Raw genomic sequence first — 24,810 nt, forward strand, 5'->3', positions numbered from 1 at the left:
GGACGAGTCGGTCGCCCATATCCAATCATTATGGCAAATAAATCGCACGACCACCAGCTCACCACAACACCTGCCCCCGTGAGTTAAGGGCTCAACCGCTCAAGCCTTTCACAGCACCAGCTCACCACAGAAGTTTGATTTTTTGTGAGCACCATGTGGCAGCCATGGAAGCACGGGTCTCACGGATGATGTTTTGGACCTAGGGTCCATATAATTTTCTTCTGGGAGGGGGAGGGGCATGTGGGGACTAAAATTGGGGTTCCCGCCTTTGCTGGGGGAGGAAGGGTTTAATACGAGAGGGGAGGAGATAAAGAAAATACACCTCCGTTATAATGGTTACGTCAAGCGTACAGACGTTGAGCCTGTTCGCTGGTTAGTTTCTGGGCTGATAAGTCCGGCTGGTGCTGGTTTGTTGTGAGAAAAAAACACTGTTGGCTGGCTAATAAGGCCTGGTTAACTCGGTCGTATTTCATGGGCATCTAGCGGGTGTTTGATTCAAAATTCAAAGTTATAGTGGGACAGGAGTCAAAACCTAATCTAGTTTTCAAGGATGGAAGCGACTCTATTTCGTGTGTTTTTTTATGAGGGAAGGAGATAGGATGGTTCCTGTTTTTTTTTTCATTTGAGAACAAAAGATTTGGGATGGCAAATCTGACATGTAGAGTCTACCTGTCAAGCTCTTTGCCTCTTTTTCTAGGATCGCAATGGTTCATGTGGCCCACTCTAGACGCAGGTGTGCCACGCCTCTTTTTCTGTGAGGAGCTCGAGCGCCACGCCCGGTTCACCAGGTGCGCCACGAACGCGGCTGCGGCTGGCGCCGCCAGCTGCTGCCTGTTGCCGCTGGCGTGGGCATGCCCGACGCGGAGCACGAGGCGAAGGAGGAGCCGTCGGTCGACGCAGGGGAGCCTGGCGTTCACGAGCGCCGCGAAGACGTCCATGAAGTCCGGGCAGGCCGCCTGGGACCTGAGGAGGGCGCTCCCTCGCACTAGGTTCTCAGCAAGCAGCTCGATGGAGTACCAGAGCAGTTCTCTTAAAATACTAAAGACTAGGAGCTGAAAAAATAGTTTTCTTTTATCCATACATAGAGTCATCGGCCGAAATTAGCCATACTTTTTAGCCATAGAAAAAGTGTTTTTCTTTCACAACAAATCAGCATTACAAATCAGCCGTAGCAGCAATAAGTCCTGCCGAACAGGGTCATTGTATGCATAGATTTATCCTAGAGAATAAAGAAACATGTATTACCAGAAATTCTATCGCTAGATGTAGCTGAGTTGCCATCCATGTAGGATCGTTCGGAACAACATATGGCGGCATATTCGTACGACCGTTCGGAACAACAGATAGCCGGTAGCATTTTCGTACTATCATCACATTGGTTCAATTTTTATATATACTGAAACTAATGACGGCACCAAGTTTTAGCTGCAAGCAACAGCTTCGGTTCCCAGTTATTCATTCGTCCGTAAATTGCACAATCAGCATGAGAGTCGAAACAGATGGAGAATTCACGTGGCCTTCAAATTGTCTCATCTTACTCGGTTACATCTTACAAGGTGAACTGCTCCAGAATTCTTCTGCCTTGTACATCAGCATCACCTCACTTCGGGAGCAAGCATTCTTTCTCGGCACTAGCCACATGGAGACACAAACCTCCTACCATCTACCAACTCACACCTAAACTAAAACTACAACTCAGAACATCAACAGCAAACATGCCAGTGAATCGTACTGGCTAAGTGGCGAGCCAGCCTACGTGACACGAACGCAAGTGTACCTGGATGCTTGCAAAAGTTCAGTCTCATCTTGGCATGCATCATGGTGCGGTCGACGGTAGCTTCCTGCCCTCTGCAGCAATATATCCACAGCAGATGCAGGCAGCCAGTGTGAGAATTTAAGCTCAGAAGTCCCACCGGTCAAGCTGCAGCCTAGCTTCTGCCATATCCTTCTGTGCCTTCCTTCGCCGATAGAAAATCGGACAATCCCGACTGCGATGATTCGATTGTACAGGAGGAGGTTTTAAGCTTGTGACTGGAACAAAGTAATCAACAAGTGTTGAATCGAGTGGAAAAAAAGCAAACCTTGTGCAGAGAACGTCCTGGTGCAGAGATCCTTGGCACTCCTGGCATTGCGTCCATAGCCTCCCAAAGAGCATCTCCAGGTCAGAAACTGTGGATGTTGAAATTTGATCTGTTAGTGGTGACCTCAGGTGCATTTCAGAGTTTATAAGTATAACCCATACCATTTGCTACTGTTTTGCAGTATAACTCTGCTTCTCTTCCCTTGCAATTTGAGCAAAGTGTCTGACTGGCACCACTGCAGGATGAAATGCAGGACAAATGGTTAGGTGTTTATAGACACTGGTTGCATAGGTTTTTGCATCCGCAATGTAGTGCATGCGTCACCTGATAACAGCTTTGCACCCAAGGCAAGTTAATTGTTTCTTTGCAAATTTCATTATCCCGCTATTTGAAGGAGTTGAGATTGAAACAGATCTGGTGTGGCTTCCATGAAGCAACTCTTTACTGGCATTCTTCAGAATTGGCTCAAAGATCCTCAAAAGTGGCTGCCGATTGACAAGTGGTCAGTTAAAATTCCTTTTTGGAAAGCAGAAGAGGAAAGGCTCTGAATACTAGGTGAAGCATCGGACACAAACTGTAACACCCTAAAATTTGCATTCTTTTAAAATAGTTAACTTTGAGTTATTTATGCAAATATGTGTGCATTAAAATATAGGAAAATAATAAATTTTATGAAATTAAAATCAATCATAAGGATAGAAACATGTTGATGCACTCATGCCGTAGCATTTTATATAATATGTTGAGTGGTTTTGATTTAAACTCAAAAGGATTCAAAACTCATTTGAAAATAAATTTGGAAATTTGATTTGGAAAAAGAAAAGGAAATTCATTTCCCTTTCCAAGCTGGCCCAACTTCCCCCCCCCCCCCCCCCCCCCCCCCCCCCGCCGGCCCGCTCGCCCTTCCCCTTTCTCCCCTTCCTCTTTTCTTCCTAGGCCGGCCCAGCTCGGGAGGAACCGCCGCTGCCGCGCCCCTTCCTCCTCTCTGCCGCTGACGGCTTGGGCCCGCATGTCGGCGCCGTCTCCAACCTCCCGCACCGCGCGCGGTCAAGCTGGCAAACCGTCGCCCACGCCCACTTCGCGTCGTGGGAGCGTCTCCCCCGCGCCCCGGCCTCTACAAAAGGAGGTCCAGACCCGTCACCGCCCTCCCTGCTGCCTCCCCCGCTCCATTTTCGCACTCGCCGAGCACACAGAAGCCGCAACCGCCACACCGAAGAACGCCGGGATCCACCGCTCGGAAACAGCCGTCTTCGACCTCGTTTTCATCCGCGGTGAGCTCCGTTGTCTTCCCCTCCTTCCCGTGCCGTTACTTTCGAGCTTCATGGTATCTAGGGCCCAATCCGCGTGCGCCCGGGAGCTTCACGCCGCCGGCCATGGCGACCGCCGCGTCGGCCGCGTCCTTCGGCCGCTTTCTCGGCCTAGGCGAGTCCGCCTGCATCCCCTCTATCCCCCGGTGCCCTTGGTTCGTCGAACCGTGGCCCGTAGCCCCTGAACCGCGTGCGCCGGCGAGTTCCTCGACGCCGGCCATGGCGCCCCGCCGCGGCCGCCACTGCTCCGGCCGCCAGCCTCCTTCTCTCTCCCACAGCTCTAATATGAGCCACCCATTGCGTGATCAACGGCCCAGGGTGGCCGATACCCCTTCGCGGGTCCTTTTGCTAAAGAGACCCCCAAGTCTTGTCATTTTGAACCCGCAGTCCTCGGCCGGTTTAATTAATTCCGAATTTGATTTTATTTAAAATCCGAAAATAGTTCATTCTATTTACAGAAATGTAACTGCATTGTTTTGCTTATAAAATCGTCGTTTTAACTCCGAATCGACCCGTTCAAATTGCGTTAGATTCGTAATAAAGTTCTCTACATGTTAATACTATTGTCAAACATGTTTTCAACATTTAAATTTTGAGGTTAGATTTAATTAAATAAAATGTTATAGGAAACCCCGTTTAATTCATAACTTTCGTGTTTTAGCTCCGTTTTTCGTGAACTTCGTGTTGACGTGATCGTAGCGAGACATAGATTCTTTTTATAAACATTTTGTCTTTTTTCTATACTTCTGGTGTTATATGCATATGGGTAGTTTGCTAGTGCTCAATGTAACTATACATGATCTACATAATGAATAATGATTCTATGGAACGAAAAGGTAAAATTTGTTTTAAACAACTGAATTATAGGGCGAAGGAGCAAATGACTTTCGATCATGATGCTCTCGGCCCTCCATAAGGACTTATCTGTCGGCAAAAGCTGTGACTGACAGTGCAATCATGAGGGTCACATGGCTCTGACTTTAGCTCAATAATATGACCTTTTCTAGCTTGTTAGAGGTTACCTTTATGACGCAAAAGGGGCTTGCCACGTTGGGTATAAGGCTGCCTCTGTTCCTATGTGTATAGCCGCGATGGATATGTGTCATAGAAAAGGAGGGTTCCTACATCTACCTGCCGAGGAAACCTAGCGGCCCTAACTTGTTAGAGAAACCTGTGAAATGACTTCATAGTGTACCACGCCCGCTCACCTTGGCAGTGTTATGGGAGTAATTAACCCGGGCATATGGGAATCACGACTCACGGTGAATGTGCACAACATCTGCAGAGTGTTACAAACTGTTATAACAGCCGTGCTCACGGTCAAGAGCGGCCCGGAAAACTCACAGAATAACTGGTTATTTATTGCTGTTCATTTATGATGTTCTATGATGATAATATGATACAATTGATTCTGATATCTGATCATGTGGGTTTAATTGGGGCTTAAGCATAACTTGATAATAGTTGAGGATAAAATCTTGACTTACTAAAAGTACTAACTGCAGTAAATCAGAGTCATCCTTTTTGAGCTTTCATAGCCCCATGTTATCTTGTTAAGTACGGGAAGTACTTACGCTTGTTTACTTTCAATATTTGGATAAAAATCCCAGATGGGTAACAGATGTCAATGAGTATGAGGAGTTTCTAAAGGACTTTTAGGCTTATGGTCAACCAGTTGACCGTCCCTGTGTTGGAGCTTCCACGAGAGAGCTGTCTTTTTATTTTCCGCTGTGTTGTGTAAGACTATGTTATGGTAATAATCGTGATGTAAGATACACCATGATGATACTTTTGTAATTTGTCAACTTATGTGTGTGACTGATCCCTGGGCACACATGGGTTTAGTGCATTCAATTTTATCCTTAAAATTGGGTGTGACAAATTGGTATCAGAGCCGTGTTGACTGTAGGACGCAAACCTAGTTAGAGATAGTCGTTTTAGCATCTTTGCTCCACTGGTTTCATGCTTACTATCTCATTCTTGTTATTTTATTATAATATTTATGTTTTTCATACCTTAATCTATTATATAAAATTGTTGATTCTAATTCTATCTTACTCTAAATCTATAGATGCCTCGTAACCCGAAGACTGCCCGCCTTAGCACTGCAGGCTACCTTGCCATGTTCACCCCCCGTGCTCCACAGGCGAAGAAGGAGATTGTGGTCATCTCCGATGATGAGGTGGAAACCTTGGTCGAGGAAGATGAGTGGATGGCTACCCCGACTCCTGCACCAGCACCTGCTCCTACTCCAGCTGTTGCACCGGTCTATGCAGTTGCAGCTACACCAACAGAGTCATCAGCTACTTCACCAATGCCTGTGCCACCCCCAGCTATCCCTGTGGTGGATGAGGAGATGGGCTGGACATGCAAATACTACTTCAAGCAAGCCCCGGAGACGGCCTACTACCACACCCTCCTTACCCAGGTGCTGGATGACTACTACACTAACCTGCACGCCTCCATCAACTATCACTGTGTAGAGTACCAGCACCCTTTGGAGGCAACTTTTTGGAAGGTAGAGCTGGTTGTCACTGCCTGGAACGACATAAAGAATGCACATGAGGTGGAGACTGTCCACAGTGCCACTGTCAGACGGGCTTATGCATTGGATGACATGGAAGATGCAGCGCAGGACGCCTACGTCTACTACCATGGTCGTCGTTTTGAGGCCATGAAGGAGAATCGTTTTTGGTTCCTTCCTTGCAATGATCATGAGGGTAATTGGCAGGTCCTGACACCACCAGAAAGTGATCCAACTCTGGAAGCAACAGTGCAACATGTCCATGCCATGCAAGGGGTAGATGAAGAAGTCAAGGGAGAGCTGCGTGCATCGCAGAGGGCCGGGAGGCATCTCTAGAAGTAAGTTGACGAACTGCGTGCTCAACTTGTGCTGCCACCGATCTACAAGAAGAACCCCGGTCGTTCACCATGGTTGACACCTCCCCATAGGTGTTAGGTAAGGATGAAAACGGTCGGAAACGGTCGAAAAACCTCTCAACCGTTTTCTACTCTACATTTGGAATACGAAAACGAAAATGAAAGCGGTAAAGCCGGACACGAAAACGAACATGAACTTACGGAATATCAAAAATTTCGAAAACGAACTAATTCGAGCGGAATAATGTCGAACACGGTCGGTATACGAAAAATCAATACGGAATATTGACCCGTAGGACCAAGTACATAACAATTAACAAGTACATAATAATTAACAAGTCCTACAACTTTCTTAAAAAGTATCTCCATTTGACACGACGTAAGGAAGATAAGATTTTTTTAAGGCAACAAGCGCTTGTACGCGATTAATATATCGCTGACTTTGTTTAATTTTTTTGAACATCTTCAAGACATCAAATGAAAAAACTAAGAACTAGAAAGTTGTAGATCTCGTTGTGAGCTACAATTTTCATATAAAAATCATCTTCATCCGAGATCGTATGAAAAAGATATAATTTTTCTAAGGTTGGACTTGTAGTGGGCCAAATTTGGTTTAAACCGAATTTCGAAACCGAATTTCGAATTCGGGATATTCCGAGTTAAAAGTAGAAAAGTAGAAATCGGTCGAACAAAACCTAAACCGAATTCGATCCGATTTTGAATTTTGTGTTCCGAATTTCTAATTCGAATTTAGTATTCCGTATTTTGTCTGAAAATACGAATTCGCTCGGGTCAAATGTAGAAAACGATGCGGTTCGGTTCGGGATATTTCCTTTCCGTTTTCATCCTTAGTGTTAGGTGCCTTGTTTAAAGCTACGACGTTGTTAGTTCGTGTGTCATGTCTAGTCTTGTCTTGTGAACTTTAGTGATTGGATGTTTATGATTGTGAACTTGGATGATGTGGAGTTTGTTTGATTGCTGGAGGTTTGTGGGCATGTCCACAAATTCCATAGATTTGAACCTTAAGTTTAGATGAGATCTTAATGCAGATGGGTTTGCTTTATCATATCTCTGCTGTGCTGTTTTCTGGAGCAGCATGTGTTCTTTATCTTGTATCTCGAAATCTGGACTACCAAAAATTCTGAAATTTTTGTAGAGATATCTAGACTTCTGTATCTTTCAAATGTCTCTGGAATCACATCGATAGGTGTTCAAGTTTGTGAGATCTAGCTGTCACAAGTTGATGTTTCTGCGCAGACTGGAACGCAGAACAGATTCAGTTTCGTTCTGTTTTTGACCATGTGTATATCAGAATCTGTAAAAGTGTTCTAAATAAAAGTTGTAGCTGATCTCCTAAGCTTTCTAACCATTCTTAGTACGCCTCTGTTGGGTCTCTGAAACTCAAGTTATCACAGATTTGCCGAACTGCTGTATTTGAATCTTGTCCAGAAAATCCTCAGCGTTGTTCCTTATCTTTTATAAGTTCTCTATAATTTAAAAATCTCTAAATTTTTGCGCATTTGTTTGGAAAGCAGATGGCCGCAAGAGGAGGAAGAGGCAGAGGTCGTGGTCGTGGTCGTGGTGCTCCCATGAATCCACCACCACCGCCACCAGTGACTATGGAGCAATTGATGGGAATGCAAGCGCAGTTGATGCAAGCCATGATGCAACGCTTGGATAACGAATCTGCAAGAGAACCACCGCCTGTTCAGGTCAGAGACAAGCGTGGAGAATTCATGAAGGGTCGCCCTCCGGTGTTCACCCACGCCTTAGACCCCTTGGAGGCAGACGATTGGTTGCGTGCTGTGGAAAAGCAACTTAGCATAGCACAATGCAATGATCTTGAAAAGGTATTGTATGCTTCTGATCAACTCCAAGGAGCAGCTCAGGATTGGTGGGATTCTTTCCCGTATGGATGCCCCAACGATGCTCCTGTTATCACCTGACGGGAATTCAAGGACAATTTCCGGTCATATCATATCCCCGATGGACTAGTGAAATTGAAGCAGGAGAAATTCAGGTCCCTTAAGCAAGGATCCATGTCTGTGGCGGAGTATCGTGACAAGTTTGCTCAACTATCACGTTATGCTCCAAATGATGTAGCTGAGGATAAGGAGAAGTAATGCAGCTTCCTCAAGGGACTTTATGATGGCCTGCAGCTCCAGCTTATGTCCAACACGTACCCTAACTTTCAGTCATTGGTAAACCACGCTATTGTGATTGACGATAAGCGCAAAGAGATGGAAGCCAAGAAAAGGAGGCTTCAAGGGCAAGCTTCTGGAGCAACACCCGCCCGCGTGCCTATCCCCAGCAGAGTTTCCAGCAGAGGAATCAAGAACCATCTAACTAGGGAAACCGTGGTCAGTATCCTCAGCGTAATCAGTTCCAGCAACGTCTTCAATACCAGCAACAGTTTGGTAATCAGCGTCCCCAGCAACAGACCGGCAATCTGGCATCACGCCAGGGAATGCCCAACAATGCTCCTATGAAGAGTGGTGCACCCAATAACCCCAACGCATGCTACCGCTGTGGAGAAGTAGGTCACTATGATCATCAATGTCCAAAGAAGCAAAACCAGCAAGCTCCACAGAATCAGAATATCAATCCGAAGTTCAATGCCCAACCACCTCACACTGCAAAAGTCAACTATGTGTCATCTGATGCAGCTCAGGAGACGCCTGAGGTCATGTTGGGTACGTTCAGTGTCAACTCTATCTCTGCTACAATACTTTTTGATTTAGGTGTTTCGCATTCATTTATTTCCTAAGCTTTTTAGAATGCATAGTATACCTTTATGTGCCATGAAAAAGCCCATATTAGTAAATTCACCGGGAGGTAGCATGCCAGTTTCTTATTGGAGTCCCTCAGCTAGCATTTCCTTAAGGGGGTAGACTTCAAAGTGAATCCTATTGTGTTGAGAACAACGGGAATTGATCTTATCCTGGGAATGGATTGGATGAAACAACACCAGACAGTGATTCAGTGTCAGGAGAGATCTATTGTTGTGACATCACCCAATAAAGATAGAATCTGTGTAGAAGTGGTAGTGCAAGCTCAGCCAACAGCCCCTGTGAACCAACTGGATGGTGATGCTAATAAACAAGATCGTATTGTGGAGGAGTTTCCGGATGTCTTCCCTGATGACTTGCTAGGTATGCCACCTGACCGTGACATTGAATTCATTATTGAATTATTACCTAGAACTGCACTAATAGCTAAACGTCCATATAGAATGGGGGTTAATGAATTAGAAGAGCTTAAGAAACAACTAAAAGAGTTGCAAGAAAAAGGTTTCATACGCCCTAGTTCTTCCCCATGGGGGGCACCTGTGATCTTTGTGGATAAGAAGGATGGTACCCAACGGATGTGTGTGGATTACCGTTCACTTAATGAGGTTACTATCAAGAATAAATATCCTTTGTCAAGGATTGATGATTTGTTTGATCAGTTGAGAGGAATCTATGTGTTTTCCAAGATTGATCTCCCTTAGGTTACCATCGGCTAAAGATTCAAAACTCGGACATACCCAAGACAGCATTCACTACACGCTATGGCTTGTACGAGTATACCGTTATGTCGTTTGGATTGACCAATGCACCTGCATACTTTATGTATCTGATGAATAAGGTGTTCATGGAGTTTCTTGATAAATTTGTGGTGGTATTCATTGATGACATACTGATATTCTCCAAGACTGAAGAACAGCATGTTGAACATATAAGGTTGGTCTTGCAAAAGCTTAGAGAACATAAGTTGTACGCTAAGCGGAGCAAGTGTGAGTTTTGGTTGAAGGAGGTCTCTTTTCTAGGTCATGTTGTCTCCAATGGTGAAATAGCAGTGGATCCAGGCAAAGTGCAAGATGTGTTGAATTAGAAACCACCAACCAATGTAAGTGAGATTCGTAGCTTTTTAGGATTGGCCGGATACTACAGGAGGTTCATTGAAGGTTTTTCCAAGCTTGCTAAGCCTATGACAGCTCTATTGGAAAAGAATGCTAAATTTGTATGGTCTGATAAATGCCAGGCAAATTTTGATGAGCTAAAGAAGAGATTGACTACAGCTCCAGTATTGATTTTGCCTGACTTAAACAGGTACTTCTTTATATATTGTGATGCATTTATTTTGGGCCTTGGATGTGTGCTTATACAAGAAAGAAGAGTGGTGGCATATGCATCTAGACAATTGAGGTAACATGAGTTGAACTACCCTACTCATGACTTGAATTGGCAGCTGTGGTTCATGCTTTGAAAATCTAGAGACATTATCTAATTGGGCATAAGAGTGATATCTATACAGACCAGAAGAGTTTGAAGTATATCTTTACCCAGTCAGATCTAAATCTGAGACAACGTCGTTGGTTAGAATTGATCAAAGACTATGATTGGAAGTGCATTATCATCCGGGAAAAGCAAATGTGGTAGCTGATGCACTTAGCAGAAAGAGATATGCCAATGGACTTCGGATGACATTTATGCCGGCAGAGTTGTATACTGAAATAGAGTATCTCAACTTGAGCTTCATCACTAATGCAATAGAATTGATGATAGAGTCTACCTTGGAGCAAGAGATACGCAAAGGTCAGTTGGAGGATGAAAAACTTAAGGAGATAACGAAGAATATAGTGCTTGGAAAGGCACCAGGATTTAGGATGGATGAAAATGGTACTCTTTGGTTCGGGAAAATGATATGTGTACCTGAAGTGAAGGCTATCCGTGATGCAGTTCTGCAAGAGGCACATGAGTCTGCTTATTCTATACATCCCGAAAGAACCAAGACATATTTTGATCTTAAAGAGAAGTATTGGTGGTATGGTTTGAATAGAGATGTGGCAGAGTATGTGGCTTTGTGTGACACTTGTCAAAGAGTGAAAGCTGAGCATCAAAGACCTGCAGGGTTGCTAAAACCAATGAAGATTCCTGAATGGAAATGAGAAAACGTTGGTATGGATTTTATCGTAGATTTGCTCCGCACTCAAAGAGGTTATGATTCAATATGGGTAATAGTGGATCGACTCACCAAGGTTGCTCACTTTTTACCAGTCAAGACTACCTATACAGGTGCAAGGCTAGCAGAGTTGTACATGGAAAGGATAGTGTGCTTACATGATGTTCCCAAGAAAATTGTGTCTGATAGAGGCACTCAGTTTACATCGTAATTCTGACAGAAAGTACATAGATCCTTGGGACAAAGTTGAATTTCAGTTCTGCTTACCACCCACAAACTGATGGACAGACTGAAAGGATCAACCAGATTTTAGAAGATATGTTGAGAGCTTGTGCACTGCAATATGGTACAAGCTGGGATAAGAGTCTGTCATATGTTGAGTTCTCGTATAACAACAGTTAACAGAAGAGTCTTAAGATGGCACCTTTTGAAGCGCTGTATAGACGTAAATGTAGAACGCCTTTTTTCTGGAATCAGACTGGTAAAACTCAAGTGTTTGGACCCGATGTCCTTAGAGACGTAGAAGAACAAGTGAATGATTAGAGACAACTTGAGAGTGGCTCAGCCCCGACAGAAGAGTTACGCTGATACACGCAGAAAAGAGCTGACTTTCAAAGTTGGAGATTTTGTGTACTTGAAGGTGTCACCAATGAGAACTGTGAAAAAATTGAATATGAAGGGAAAGTTGGCACCGAGGTATATTAGACCTTTTAGGATCCTAGAGAGACGTGGAGAAGTAGTCTATCAGTTGGAACTGCCTGAGAGTTTGTCAGATGTGCAGGATGTGTTTCATGTTTCTCAATTAAAGAAGTGTTTGCGAGTACCAGAAGAGCAGATTACTTTAGAAGAACTTGCTGTTAAGGAAGATCTCACATATGAAGAGTATCCGATAAAGATCTTACAGACGGCAGAAAGAGTTACAAGGAGCCGGGTTATAAAAATGTGCAAGGTACAGTGGAATCGGTATACAGAGGATGAGGCTACTTAGGAAAGAGAAGAGGAATTGCAAAAGTCTTATCCCCAACTGTTTGAGTAAGCAATCATCCGAATCTCGAAGACGAGATTCATCTTAAGGGGTAGAATTGTAACACCCTAAAATTTGCATTCTTTTAAAATAGTTAAATTTGAGTTATTTATGCAAATATGTGTGCATTAAAATATAGGAAAATAATAAATTTTGTGAAATTAAAATCAATCATAAGGATAGAAAAATATTGATGCACTCATGCTGTAGCATTTTATTTAATATGTTGAGTGGTTTTGATTTAAACTCAAAAGGATTCAAAACTCATTTGAAAATAAATTTGGAAATTTGATTTGGAAAAAGAAAAGGAAATTCATTTCTCTTTCCCCTCCCTTCCTCAATTCGGCCTGCTGGCCCAACTTCCCCCCCCCCCTCGGCCCGCTCGCCCTTCCCCTTTCTCCCCTTCCTCTTTTCTTCCTGGGTCGGCCCAGCTCGGGCGGAACCGCCGCTGCCGCGCCCCTTCCTCCTCTCTGCCGCTGACGACTTGGGCCCGCATGTCGGCGCTGTCTCCAACCTCCCGCACCACGCGCGATCAAGCCGCAACCGTCGCCTACGCCCACTTCGTGTCGTGGGAGCATCTCCCCCGCGCCCCGGCCTCTACAAAAGGAGGTCCAGACCCGTCACTGCCCTCCCTGCTGCCTTCCCCGCTCCATTTTCGCACTCGCCGAGCACACGGAAGCCGCAACCGCCGCACCGAAGAACGCCGGGATCCGCCTGCATCCCCTCTCTCCCCCGGTTTCCTCGGTTCGTCGAACCGTGGCCCGTAGCCCCTGAACCGCGTGCGCCGGCGAGTTCCTCGTCGCCGGCCATGGCGCCCCGCCGCGACCGCCACTGTTCCGGCCGCCTGCCTCCTCTCTCTCCCCCAGCTCTAATCTGAGCCGCCCATTGCATGATCAACGGCCCAGGGTGGCCGATACCCCTTCGCGGGTCCTTTTGCTAAAGAGACCCCAAGTCTTGCCATTTTGAACCCGCAGTCCTCGGCCGGTTTAATTAATTCTGAATTTGATTTTATTTAAAATTCGAAAATAGTTCATTCTATTTACAAAAATGCCACTGCATTGTTTTGTTTATAAAATCGTCGTTTTAGCTCCGAATCGACCCGTTCAAATTGTGTTAGATTCGTAATAAAGTTCTCTACATGTTAATACTGCTGTCAAACATGTTTGCAACATTTAAATTTTGAGGTTAGATTTAATTAAATAAAATGCTATAGGAAACCCCGTTTAATTCATAACTTTCGTGTTTTAGCTCCGTTTTTCGTGAACTTCGCGTTGACGTGATCATAGCGAGACATAGATTCTTTTTATAAACATTTTATCTTGTTTTCTATACTTCTGGTGTACTATTCTAATTATAAGATTGTTTGCTTTGTATGAATGTTTCTAAAATGTTGTATGTTGCCGTGTTGGTCGTGTTCAGACGGTGAGGAGAACGTTGGAGACCAAGAGTTCTTTGACGACCAGCAGGACCAGCAGGAGTTTGTTAACCAAGGCAAGTATAGCATGTGATCTACCTTGATATCCTATTCACCATTTATTAATTACTCATTTGCATGTGTCTAATTTTGATACCCGTAAGGACATCCTAGTGATTGATTATCTTGTTTCCTTGTCTCCTATGGGTTATATGCATATGGGTAGTTTGCTAGCGCTCAATGTAACCATACAGGATCTACATAATGAATAATGGCGAAAATGTAAAATTTGTTTTAAACAACTGAATTATAGGGCGAAGGAGCAAATGACTTTCGATCATGATGCTCTCGGTCCTCCATAAGGACTTATCTGTCGGCAAAAGCTGGGACTGACAGTGCAACCGTGAGGGTCACATGGCTCTGACTTTAGCTCAGTAATAGGACATTTTCTAGCTTGCTAGAGGTTACCTTTATAGCGCAAAAGGGGCTTGCCACGTTGGGTATAGGGATGCCTCTGTTCCTATGTGTATAGCCGCGATGGATATGTGCCATAGGAAATGAGGGTTCCTACATCTGTCTGCCGAGAAAACCTAGCGGCCCTAACTTGTTAGAGAAACCTATGAAATAGCTTCATAGTATACCCCGCCTGCTTACCTTGGCAGTGTTATGGGAGTAATTAATCCGGGCATATGGGAATCACGACTCACGGTGAATGTGCACAACCTCTCTAGAGTGTTACAAACTGTTATAACAGCCGTGCTCACGGTCAAGAGCGGCCCGAAAAACTCACAGAATAACTGGTTATTTATTGCTGTTCATTTATGATGTTCTATGATGATAATATGATACAATTGATTCTGATATCTGATCATGTGGGTTTAATTGGGGCTTAAACATAACTTGATAATAGTTGAGGATAAAATCTTGACTTACTAAAAGTGCTAACTGCAGTAAACCAGAGTCATCCTTTTTGAGTTTTCATAACCCCATGTTATCTTGTTAAGTACAGGAAGTACTTACGCTTGTTTACTTTCAATATTTGGATAAAAATCCCGGATGGGTAACAGATGTCAATGAGTATGAGGAGTTTCCATCCCTGTGTTGGAGCTTCCACGAGAGAACTGTTTTTTTATTTTCCGCTGTGTTGTGTAAGACTATGTTATGGTATTAATCGTGATGTAAGATACACCGTAATGATACTTTTATAATTTGTCAACTTATGTGTGTGACTGATCCCTGGGGACACGTGGGTTTATTGCATTCAATTTTATCCTTAAAATTGGGTGTGACACAAACCTTGCTGATTTGGTTCTCAAGGTAGTATTGAGGATCAATGGGTATATTATTGTCCAAAACATAAATAGGATCTTCTGATTTCTCATATGCCTGCATGCAGAAAGACAAATGTATCAAACATACTACCACCGTATGACAAATAATACCGCAGCACATGATGCAGATGTTTTTTTTTACCTTTGCCCCTTTTGCTGCTTTAATTATAACATAAGGAACACGGTCACCAACAGTAGGTGCAGTAGCTGGATCTCTCTGCTCAAGAAAACCATGATTTTTCAGCAGCACCAAGACACCATATCATTAAGAATGGGTTGAATATCTTCAAGATATGGTAATAACATCTAGGGTTCATACCTTTCGCATCCTCTCAGCAAGCGCCACATGAGCAGCTTTTACTGCATAATCTTCTCCCGTTTTTGTCAAACCCTGAGCATCTTAAACAGTCAAAAGAGTTGCAACACAGAATACAAATTCATCTTAAAACAGCTGAATTTGCCCACCTTTGTTATGACAAGAAGAGATAAGTCGACACGATTCATTAATAGATCAGATATGGTGTTCTTGACATGTTGGACTGCACCAGGAACATCACGGTCCACCAGTATTTTATGAAGACACTCAGTTACCAGGTTCTTTACCAGTAAACAGTTGTCCCTTCTCACAGTTTCAATACCTGCACGCAGCAATACAAGACATTTGAAAGGAAGAATAACTAACATCTTTGCGTTCAAAAAGAATAACTAACATCTTTGCTCCACATCCAATGAAAATAGTTTATGTTTTACACAACTAAAACAAAAAGGAATACCTTTTGCATCCATTTTGTCAAATTTCTCAGGATTCGTCCAGTACAAACCAGCATATCTCTTCTTGCTGATTAGAAGGTAAGGAAAATAGACCTTCTCAAACTCCAGTTTGATGGGCTGTGAGAAAGATATCATAAGTAACGTGTGAGTTGGAACTTAAATGAAAATGAAAGCTTAGCTGGATACATTACAGATCTTTTTTTTTTTACAAACGTTACAGACCATTTCAGAAAAATTGTCATCCAGGTCAGTTGAATAAAGTTATAAAAATATGCACCACATGAATATAACATGAAAAGATCAGGTAACTCCTAGTGCCCATTTATAAGATGAGTCAAAGGAACTACCTAAGGCATCACAAAAATTACAGTTAGAAAAGGTAGTTGCTTTGTGACACAATAAAAGTTATGGATAGTGTTTTGCCCTTCTAAAAGGAGTGTGGACAAATTTTTCACTCTATTTTCGTCACACTGTTTCAAATTTCCTATATTTGGCCAGATGGGAAGAGAAGTACAGACAGAGATAGATTAGAACAGACAGCTGACCAGATAAGAATTGGAGCTAATAAAGCTAGAAACTACTATGAGAGGCAGTAACCTTGCAGTTAGATGTTTAAGGGTTCAGATTTTTTAAAAAGGAGCATTCTCATAACTGGTTTCACTGTTCCAAATAAGTTTCAGTGAGGTCATGGTTGGAGCTTGATCGCAAAAAGGTCATGGATGGTATCAAGTACGACAGTTTTACAATGAGGACAGAAGCTAATGTTCTACTCAAATGCTGTATGCCTGTATGACTCATTCCAAAGCCTCATGTTTGTAAGTGTTTCTCTGTTCACCTTGGTAAAGGTTCCACTAATATAATCTGCAGCTTCTCTTCCTAACTTCATTGCATCTTCAACCGTAGAAACACCAAACTGTACCATCACAGAATCAGTGTCCCCATAAATTACCTGCGAAGTCACCAAATTTGATGTATCAATTATATCAGAAAATGAGTGAAAGGCATCTTCGAACCCAAAAAATAAGCAGGCAGGGAAGCTTGCTGATAAAAAAAACTGGCTACAGTGTTAATACCTAGACTTCCAAGAAATTGAACATAAGGGAGGGCAAGATATCATGAGAACAAAGTCTTGAGCAATGCTCGTGGTTCTCGAGTGCACGGTGAAGCTCTAATTCAATGTCACTATGCTGATGTCTACTAAAACTAGTTGAAATCAAATTTACATGTGCCCAATGCATAGTGTCAGTTTTAGATAGTGGTTTGCATGGGTTGAACCTTTTATATATATATTGGGTTGCTTTTCAGTTGATGTCCCTAGATCATAGGGCTGCAATACTCATAGATCAATCATGAAGATACAGGGTATCACATAGTACAAGGGCAAAAGCTGAAGGCTTGAACTTTGTGAGATCAAGCAGAAAAAAATAACAGGGAATCTAACAGATTTGTATAAGAACGCAACACTACTTTACCTCTGCATTATGCTCATAACCTCCTACTGTTGTGAATTTATCTTCAACAAGCTTTTTTGTATGTTCAATCATCTGTCGTCCTGTGTGACCAAAATGCTTCAGTGCAAGAAACTTGACATCAAAATAGCTAGCAAACCATACAATGAATTTCTTAATTATGTTAAACTAAGGCTTACCATAGCTGGTCACGCTTGAAGAAATCTCTAAGCAAGGTAACTGACCAACAGTTGCTCCAGTGAAACCATAAACTGAGTTTGCACTTATCTGAAACATAAGCAATTCAACAATGTCATTATTCAAGCAGTTCAAATTTGAATCAATGTTTTGATGGAATGAAGGGAGAAAAGATATGGAAGTACTTTCAGTGCAAGCTGACGACCATCAAGAACAGCCCTTTCGAGTGGGTCCTTCGCTTCCTGAACAAATAATTGGCAAGTTTAACATGGGACAGAGACTTAGCACTGCATGAATATCTAGCTTTTTGCAAATTGCAAGTGTGGAAGATCTTTAATACTGTCTCCGTTCTAAATTGTAGGTCGTTTTGGATTTTCTAGGTACATAGCTCGCTATGCACCTAGATATACACTATGTCTAGACACATAGTAAAAGACTATGTATCTAGAAAAGCCAAAAAGACGTACAATTTGTCTAGAAAAGCCAAAATGACTTACAATTTAGAATGGAGGGAGTACAATTTTCTTACAGATGCATTGAGAAAAATACCTTTAAATCTGCTTTTGCCCTTTTCCGAGCTGCTAATAATTCTTCAAGGATCTCAGGAAGTATACCCTGATATTGTGTTCATAAGCTTTGTTAGAGAACACGTCTTCTGTACAGAACACCTATTATCAAGACAGGATGCAAATACCTTCTGTAGTTCTGGTTTCACAAATATTTCACCAGATGGGGTTTTATTGACGCTTTCTGGAGGTAAGTTGAGTTTACGGGCGTCCTCAGGGGGCACCTCCAAAATTAAATAATAACTAGTAAATTGGCATCCATTGTAGAGAGTAGAGACCAAAAGTTTTTTTAGAGCATGCAGAAATAATTATAACTATATAAGCATCAGAAATCCACAGAAAAATTACCAAAGTACAGTAGCAAAGGTTATATGCCATCATGATGGATGGATACAAAGAAGCGAAGTCCAAAGTTGCGATGGGCTTCTCATAAAATCCAGCCCTTGCCTCCAAAACCTAAAAATTGAAGGGGGCATAGATTACAGCAAATCCCTATAGTACAAAGAAACAAAACTAAATTGTTCATTGCACGATCAATTAAGAAGGTGGGTAAACTGATGAAAATTTCTTGCCTCACAGATGGAAAGATTGCTAGCATACACAAAAGAATGTTTCTAGAGTGGAAAACCCTGCATATGTATTTCACTTCCACATGCATCGAGTACAAATTTTGAAGTGTGGACAGTTTAACTAGTCATCTACATTTTCTTTAGCTTGTGATGACAAATATCTATACCCTCAGTTCAAGGCAAGCAATGCAAAGATAGTTTCAGTGTACAGAGCAAACTAAAAAAGTTTGTAATAGACAAATACAAATATCCTAATAACTGCAATAGCTGTGGGCAGGAAATGACAAATGGGCTACAAATGTGCAGATAATGTCCAACTTACAGTTGCACCCTCAAAGGTATCTTGCCCGGACCCTTGACCCTTTATATTTGGTATAACAAGGTTTTTCTGTTTTGCTTTCCTGAGTAGTTGTGAGAGGACCTGTGGTACAAATGAAACTATTGTTAGGGTACTAGAGTGCGATATTTCCAATAGCATGATTGGCTTGTTCTCACCTTAATACTTTGTCCCCTTGAAAGTAGAAAAGAAATGGGAACACCAGTGACCCTCGCCATTTCCACATAATTGTAGATATACATCAATTTATCTAACAGTCTTTGAGGAAGATAAGCATCCTGTTTTTACTAAGGCAAAAGTCAAAACTGGTTTGATGTAGGCTCAAAAAAAAAATGCTACATATCAGCTTACACATTTTTCTCGAACACGTAGGAGAGAAATCAGCTGATACAGTGAAATCAATGATAGCACTGTTTCATGCTATCTTGTAACTAGCCTGGCAGACCTACTGGCCAGTAGGAAATTGAAAAGAAAACACACAAATATACTGTAACAATTTTCCAAAGCCCTAGTGTTGCTGAGAATTTTCCAAAATGTAAAATTGGTGCTCAAACATTGACATTGTACTTGTTAATGTTAAAGTGACGTGTAGAGCAATATGTAAGTATTTATTTATTTGGACAAATTGGTATATGTAAGTATTTATTTATTTGGACAAATTGGTCCAAATGCTTCTGGGGCGCCACTTAATAGCTCCATCAGTAATAATAACAAAGTGGCCACAACTTACCAACATACTCTGTAAAACATCACCAGTTTAGTAACAATTAAAACAAAAGGGTATATTTAGTTGACCTTCAAACAATAAACTGCCAGCCGCCTTCGTGTCTCTGGGTTTCCATTTTGAAGATCAGATATAATTGAATGATGAACATCTTCTTTCTGCTCAAAATTCAATAATTAGGAAAGAAAAGTACAGGGTTCTCAAAAGAAGGAAAGAATATTAGAATCAATCATTGTTAGTAAATAGTATAAAAAATGATGTGGATACAAATAAATCCATCTACATAGGTAATTTTGCAAAAGAACATCAATTTTCTAGAAGACTGAAGACATGCCATGCGATCAGAAATAGAGTCAACACCACCAACAGCAACAATAAGAACCACAGCAAAGCCTTTTATCCGAAGCCAAAAACTAACACTGATAAAACACACACAAAAAAAATAGTTCAAACAGAAACGCAGCAAAATGATTACGAGTACAATGACTGAAAGCAACATAGAGCACTTGAAATGTTTAAACTTACTTGCTCTCCAAGGAAGTGTGCCGATACAGAGTTTAATGAATAAGAACTCAGCTTGTAATCCCGTTGCATAGCCTGCATCATATCCAGGTAGTGAAGATAAAGAAACATATGAAATAATCTCATGGAAACAACAAACACTGATTTAATTGTCAAGCAAAAGTAGATCACAACCTGCAGGAGATCAAATTGCACTCTTCCTTCAATAGTAACATCCTTACTTTCACGCACACCATATTGCCTGGATAAGTACAACGGCCTCATCATTATTTTCATTTTGCGTGAAAAAAAACTTGATAATCTTTCATTTTCATTTCTATTACATGAGGGCTTTCATTTCCAGTTGCAACTTGCAAGTCAAGAAAGTCCAAAGCATTAACATTTAGTAAGTGACAAAAAATGGAAAGAATTGTGACACGTAAACTGTAAAGAGTTGGGAACTAAGGATTGTGAAAACCCTGGACATGATGTAGATCCAGGAGCCTAAAGCTCTCTATGGATCACAAATTTCAACCATGTTTGTGCTAAAAGACAGAAATACAGTGGATATCATGATGCAGAAAATATGACTAACCATAGAAACTGTGAATGCAATGTATGAAATATGAACACACTACAGCTCATTATAGGGTACCATAACATCTAAAAAATAAGCGACTTTTCTCCTTAAGACAAATGATCAAGATTTGTATGCCAGCTCATTCAGAATCATAAAAATAGATGTATCGCTAGAATCAAATAAAGCACAAAAATGAAAACATGAGATACACATGCAAGCAGGCAATAAAACTAAGCAACATAGTTCTTCAATGATATGATACCCCCCCCCCCCCCCCCCCCCCCAAACCCCAAAAAAAAGTATAAATATGTGACTATAAAGGGACTGCAGAATATATAACAAATATTTTATTGACTAAGACAATTGAATGATAAAGGCAAAGTAATAAATATTAAATGCATAGAGGAGAGAGGTACAAGAAGCGACCTCGAGGAAAAGGTCGTATCACGGACACGAACACGACTATTTCTGATTCGGCCAAGTATTGGAAACTCCGCTATCTTGAGAACCTCAGCCCTCTGCAAATGTGTGTAATCAAATTGTACTAAATATGGATGATTGTCAAGTTGGCCTAAAAGAATCTGAATACTCTACAGACATTATTGTACCTCAATAAGATAGGGCATGTCAAATTTGCAAATATTGTATCCAATTATGATATCAGGATCCACTTCACGTATGAAATCCTGCAAATTATTTCCAAATAAGAATCAGATAATTTTTCGGTCAAGTCCTTTGTCTATGATAAGAAACTGTATTTAACTTCTCTCCTTTTGAGGAATAAGTGTGTTTGTTTTAACTCTTTTTTCTTTTGAGGAATAATGATATTTAGTTTTAGCAAAAAAACAAATGTTAACTGCATATAGCAAGTAAAAAGGTAAACAAATACAAAAGGTAAAGAGAATGAAACCAATACTTGGAAATGAAGAAAATACCATGGATAAATGCGCTATAAATTCGTTTTTCAAAGAAGATAAAGGCAATATACAAACATACATCATGTTCAACTGAATTTGACAACTCCAAAGACAGCAACACATACCCTCCATGCAAGTAGAATATCTCTCTCTGCATCAAATGACATAACATCGACTCCCACAATGGGAGAGCATGATTTAAGAGTCATGACATTCCGTACAAAAGGTTGGCCTTCTCCTTGATGTGTAACCAAGTTAGCTATCTATTTAAATTCAAAGGAGTAAATCAATAAATTATAACCATAAAGACCTGTATTGAACCTAAATGGTAACAAGTATCAGATACATGAAAATGAGCTCAACCTGAATAACAGGATCATGAGTTGGTTCTGGGAAATGACCTTTGCGACCAGCACATTCAATATCAAAACTTAATATGCAAAACGGGGCCATCTTAGAATATTCTCCTTCAGCAGCATGACTTACCAGATCTGAGTATCTGTTAGTTGTGTTAAGAATAGACATAACTGAACAACACCGCAGTTTAGTAAATAGATGAAGCATTCAATTAATAGAAGGATACAGGCAATCTAGCTCTAGCTGACAATAGGACATGACACGGGCTGCTTTCCTGTATTTCCCAGCAGGAAGTTCAATCCAGTTGCCACCAACAATATTGCAATCAATCATGAAACGAAGGGCAAAAAGAATGTTGCTTTCATATGTCAGGAAACTCTTCGAGCCAAGGCCTTCAATCATTATTCCCCTTTCCAGGATACCTATAATGTGCAAACAATTTAAGCCAGCAAAGAGAAAAAAAAAAGTGACTAGTAACTTGGATGATCAGAGGAATAAAGCAAAATCATAAATTCACATGATAATACATTGACATGAAACCAAAAATAAAATTGCTCCATAGGTTATCCATTAAATAAATAAAAGATAGTGGGGTCAATCTACAAGACTTAGCAATAATAGCTGTATTGTGTCTTAAGAGTGCCACTAACCACGACAGCTAGCAACCATGGTAGGCAAAGCGACTACTATCTTGAGGAAAGGCTGAGATTGCTGCGTTTGGTAATGCATAATTGTCTGCTTCTGCACAAGCTCAACTCTCTTCACGAACCTTGGAACATTGCTGCTTCTATTTGACTCCTTCATCCTCCCCTGTAGTACAGTTTGAATCAACCATAAGAAAACCATGTACTGCCAAAGTACTATGTTTCCTTAGAAGCTCAGTTCAAGGTAATGATTGTAAGTACAAACCTCTAGTGTTTGGTGAAAGCGTGATATATCATCAGGACCCATCCCTGAAGGACAGCCAATATAGAAATATGGCTCAAATCCATGCACCTGACAGCATATGCTGTGACCTACAAATGTTACAGGGGTAGCATCAGAGGTCAGCAAAAATCATATGACAATGATAATTCTTTACTGAAAGATAATAGGGCACTCAAGATATTACCTTCTCTGGTAACACCAAAAATCCTGAGTATGGCTGCCGAACCAGATGAGTTGGGGAGCAATTCTTTGTGGCTCTCACCAATAACATAATCTATTTCCAACTGCTGAAAAGCTAGAATATCCAATACAAACAGAAGAGTAGCAAATGTAAGATGAAGTCAAATATCCTGAATATATGTTCATCAAGTTCAAATTAAAACAAAATTAGGTGACTATCTATTTAAGTAGCAAGAAACATTGAATCTGAATGAGCATTGAGCATGTACGAGTGGACTGCTAAGCAAGTCCTGAGTTTGAACTTTTAAGGCTCATAACTCATAAGTGAATCAAAAGTTTATAAACATATATATGAATATAAACGTAAGTTTGATAGAAAATATGTTCAATTCATAAATTAATTCAGAAGTACCAAAATTTGGAAAACTGAAGTGATCTTATGATCTTCTCTATCATGATTGATTATAATATCCATCTCAATTGGCAGGTGATACAATCAGAATTTTGTGCTAGGACTATGAAATTGTACAAGACAAAAAATAGAGGTCTATGAGATACTTCTGGGAAGGCAGGAGTTGTACTCATCTTTCAAAATTAAAACTCTTATCCCTTAATTTGAAATTTACATCTATGATTCAACGATTGCTGCTAGTTGCATCACTCATCATTACAAAAAACAGTCACAGTTTTGAAGTGCACCAAACACTGAAAAGGTGCCTTTCTTCCTGTCCCAACTGCCCTGGGATACAAACAACAATGGCAAACAATAAACTTCACTAATAAACCTGATATACAAACACACATATTAGTCCAAACGAATAATTCCTCGTTTTTTGCCCAAAGTTGCACCAAAGCACCATGATCCAAAGTTACTGAACACTACAAATCCCAAGAGAAACCACATATCTGCACAAAATTTTGCCGAGCTCCAGATCGATCAAGGCAACTTAACTAACACAGTGCTACCAAAAATATGAGAACCCTATCCAAATGACAGTAAATCATTCTCAATCCGCCAAAGTAGTACTGAATCCAAACCCCAACGCACTCCCCAGTCCCCACGCAGCCTGCCAGACCCCAACCAACCCATCTCGGGACACTGAATCCATTAAGACCCGGATCAGGAGGGCGAGCAACGGGAGAGAAAAGGGAGACCGGGTCGTACCGACGGTGCGGGAGCACCCGGCGGCGAGGTCGGCGGGGAGTGCGGGGCGCTTCCACCGCGCGAGGCGGGACGCGAGGGCCTCATCGCGCTGGAGCATCAGCAGCGCCGCCTCGTCCTCCGCCAGGATGGACTCATCCAGGAACACGTCTTCGTCCATCATGTCCTCCTCCTTCGCCGCGGCCGCCGCCGCCGCGGGAGGAGGAGGCTGCGGCATGCCGGGGCTGGGGTTGGCTCTCTTCGCCGCCGCCCCGGAGGGAGCGGGGGGCGGGGGACCCCGCCGCTTGCCGCCGCGCCCGCCTGAGCTCATCGCCGGATTGGAGGACGGGGGTGGGACCGGGAGTGGGAGGGGAGGGAAGAAAGTGGCGCCTTCCGCCGATGATTCCCGCCCGATTGGCCGATTGTTTCACGTGAACACCAGTGCTTTTGTGTATTGGGCTGTTTATTTTCTGTTTGGGCCTTTTTAGGATGCTTTGGCCCATGCGGATGATTTGATACAATTTATCGCTGCCACGCTGCGTTGCCCTCCGGCCTCCGTCATCGTGTGACTGCGTGAGTAGGTGCCGTTGTTTTCTTTGTATTTTTAATTTAA

At 42.0% G+C, this 24,810-nt stretch overlaps 1 protein-coding gene across 2 annotated transcripts; it reads right to left on the minus strand.

Annotated features, from left to right (window-relative positions):
• Positions 1-1,398: 1,398 nt before the first annotated feature.
• Positions 1,399-24,583, minus strand: LOC136462893 (DNA polymerase delta catalytic subunit-like). 2 transcript variants are annotated; one of them, XM_066461936.1, is made up of 30 exons: positions 24,222-24,583; positions 23,061-23,171; positions 22,859-22,965; positions 22,600-22,759; positions 22,176-22,371; positions 21,956-22,091; positions 21,718-21,855; positions 21,284-21,361; positions 21,102-21,193; positions 20,291-20,357; positions 20,120-20,191; positions 19,666-19,752; positions 19,029-19,148; positions 18,856-18,954; positions 18,313-18,420; positions 18,093-18,188; positions 17,948-18,013; positions 17,584-17,640; positions 17,401-17,488; positions 17,225-17,304; positions 16,588-16,701; positions 15,755-15,869; positions 15,447-15,619; positions 15,301-15,372; positions 15,124-15,198; positions 14,947-15,036; positions 2,406-2,566; positions 2,243-2,316; positions 2,082-2,169; positions 1,399-1,988 (listed from the first exon to the last, which is right to left on the minus strand). In XM_066461936.1, the coding sequence occupies exons 1-30, from the start codon at positions 24,526-24,528 to the stop codon at positions 1,901-1,903; spliced, it is 3,315 nt and encodes a 1,104-aa protein (XP_066318033.1). In that variant the 5' UTR covers positions 24,529-24,583; the 3' UTR covers positions 1,399-1,900. The 2 variants fall into 2 exon arrangements, with proteins under 2 accessions (XP_066318033.1, XP_066318034.1); XM_066461937.1 differs by lacking the exon at positions 18,313-18,420.
• Positions 24,584-24,810: the final 227 nt, after the last annotated feature.

This window comes from Miscanthus floridulus, chromosome 7 (genome assembly GCF_019320115.1).
Source record: "Miscanthus floridulus cultivar M001 chromosome 7, ASM1932011v1, whole genome shotgun sequence".
In the NCBI taxonomy this organism is placed as follows: domain Eukaryota; kingdom Viridiplantae; phylum Streptophyta; class Magnoliopsida; order Poales; family Poaceae; genus Miscanthus; species Miscanthus floridulus.

Coding starts and splice junctions, on each gene's coding strand:
- LOC136462893 (XM_066461936.1), bottom strand. CDS start 24,528: ATGAGCTCAGGCGGGCGCGGCGGCAAGCGGCGGGGTCCCCCGCCCCCC. Junction 22,372..22,599: donor CATGGTTGCTAGCTGTCGTG/GTTAGTGGCACT, acceptor TGCACATTATAG/GTATCCTGGAAAGGGGAATA. Junction 15,373..15,446: donor CTCTTCTTGTCATAACAAAG/GTGGGCAAATTC, acceptor TAAGATGCTCAG/GGTTTGACAAAAACGGGAGA.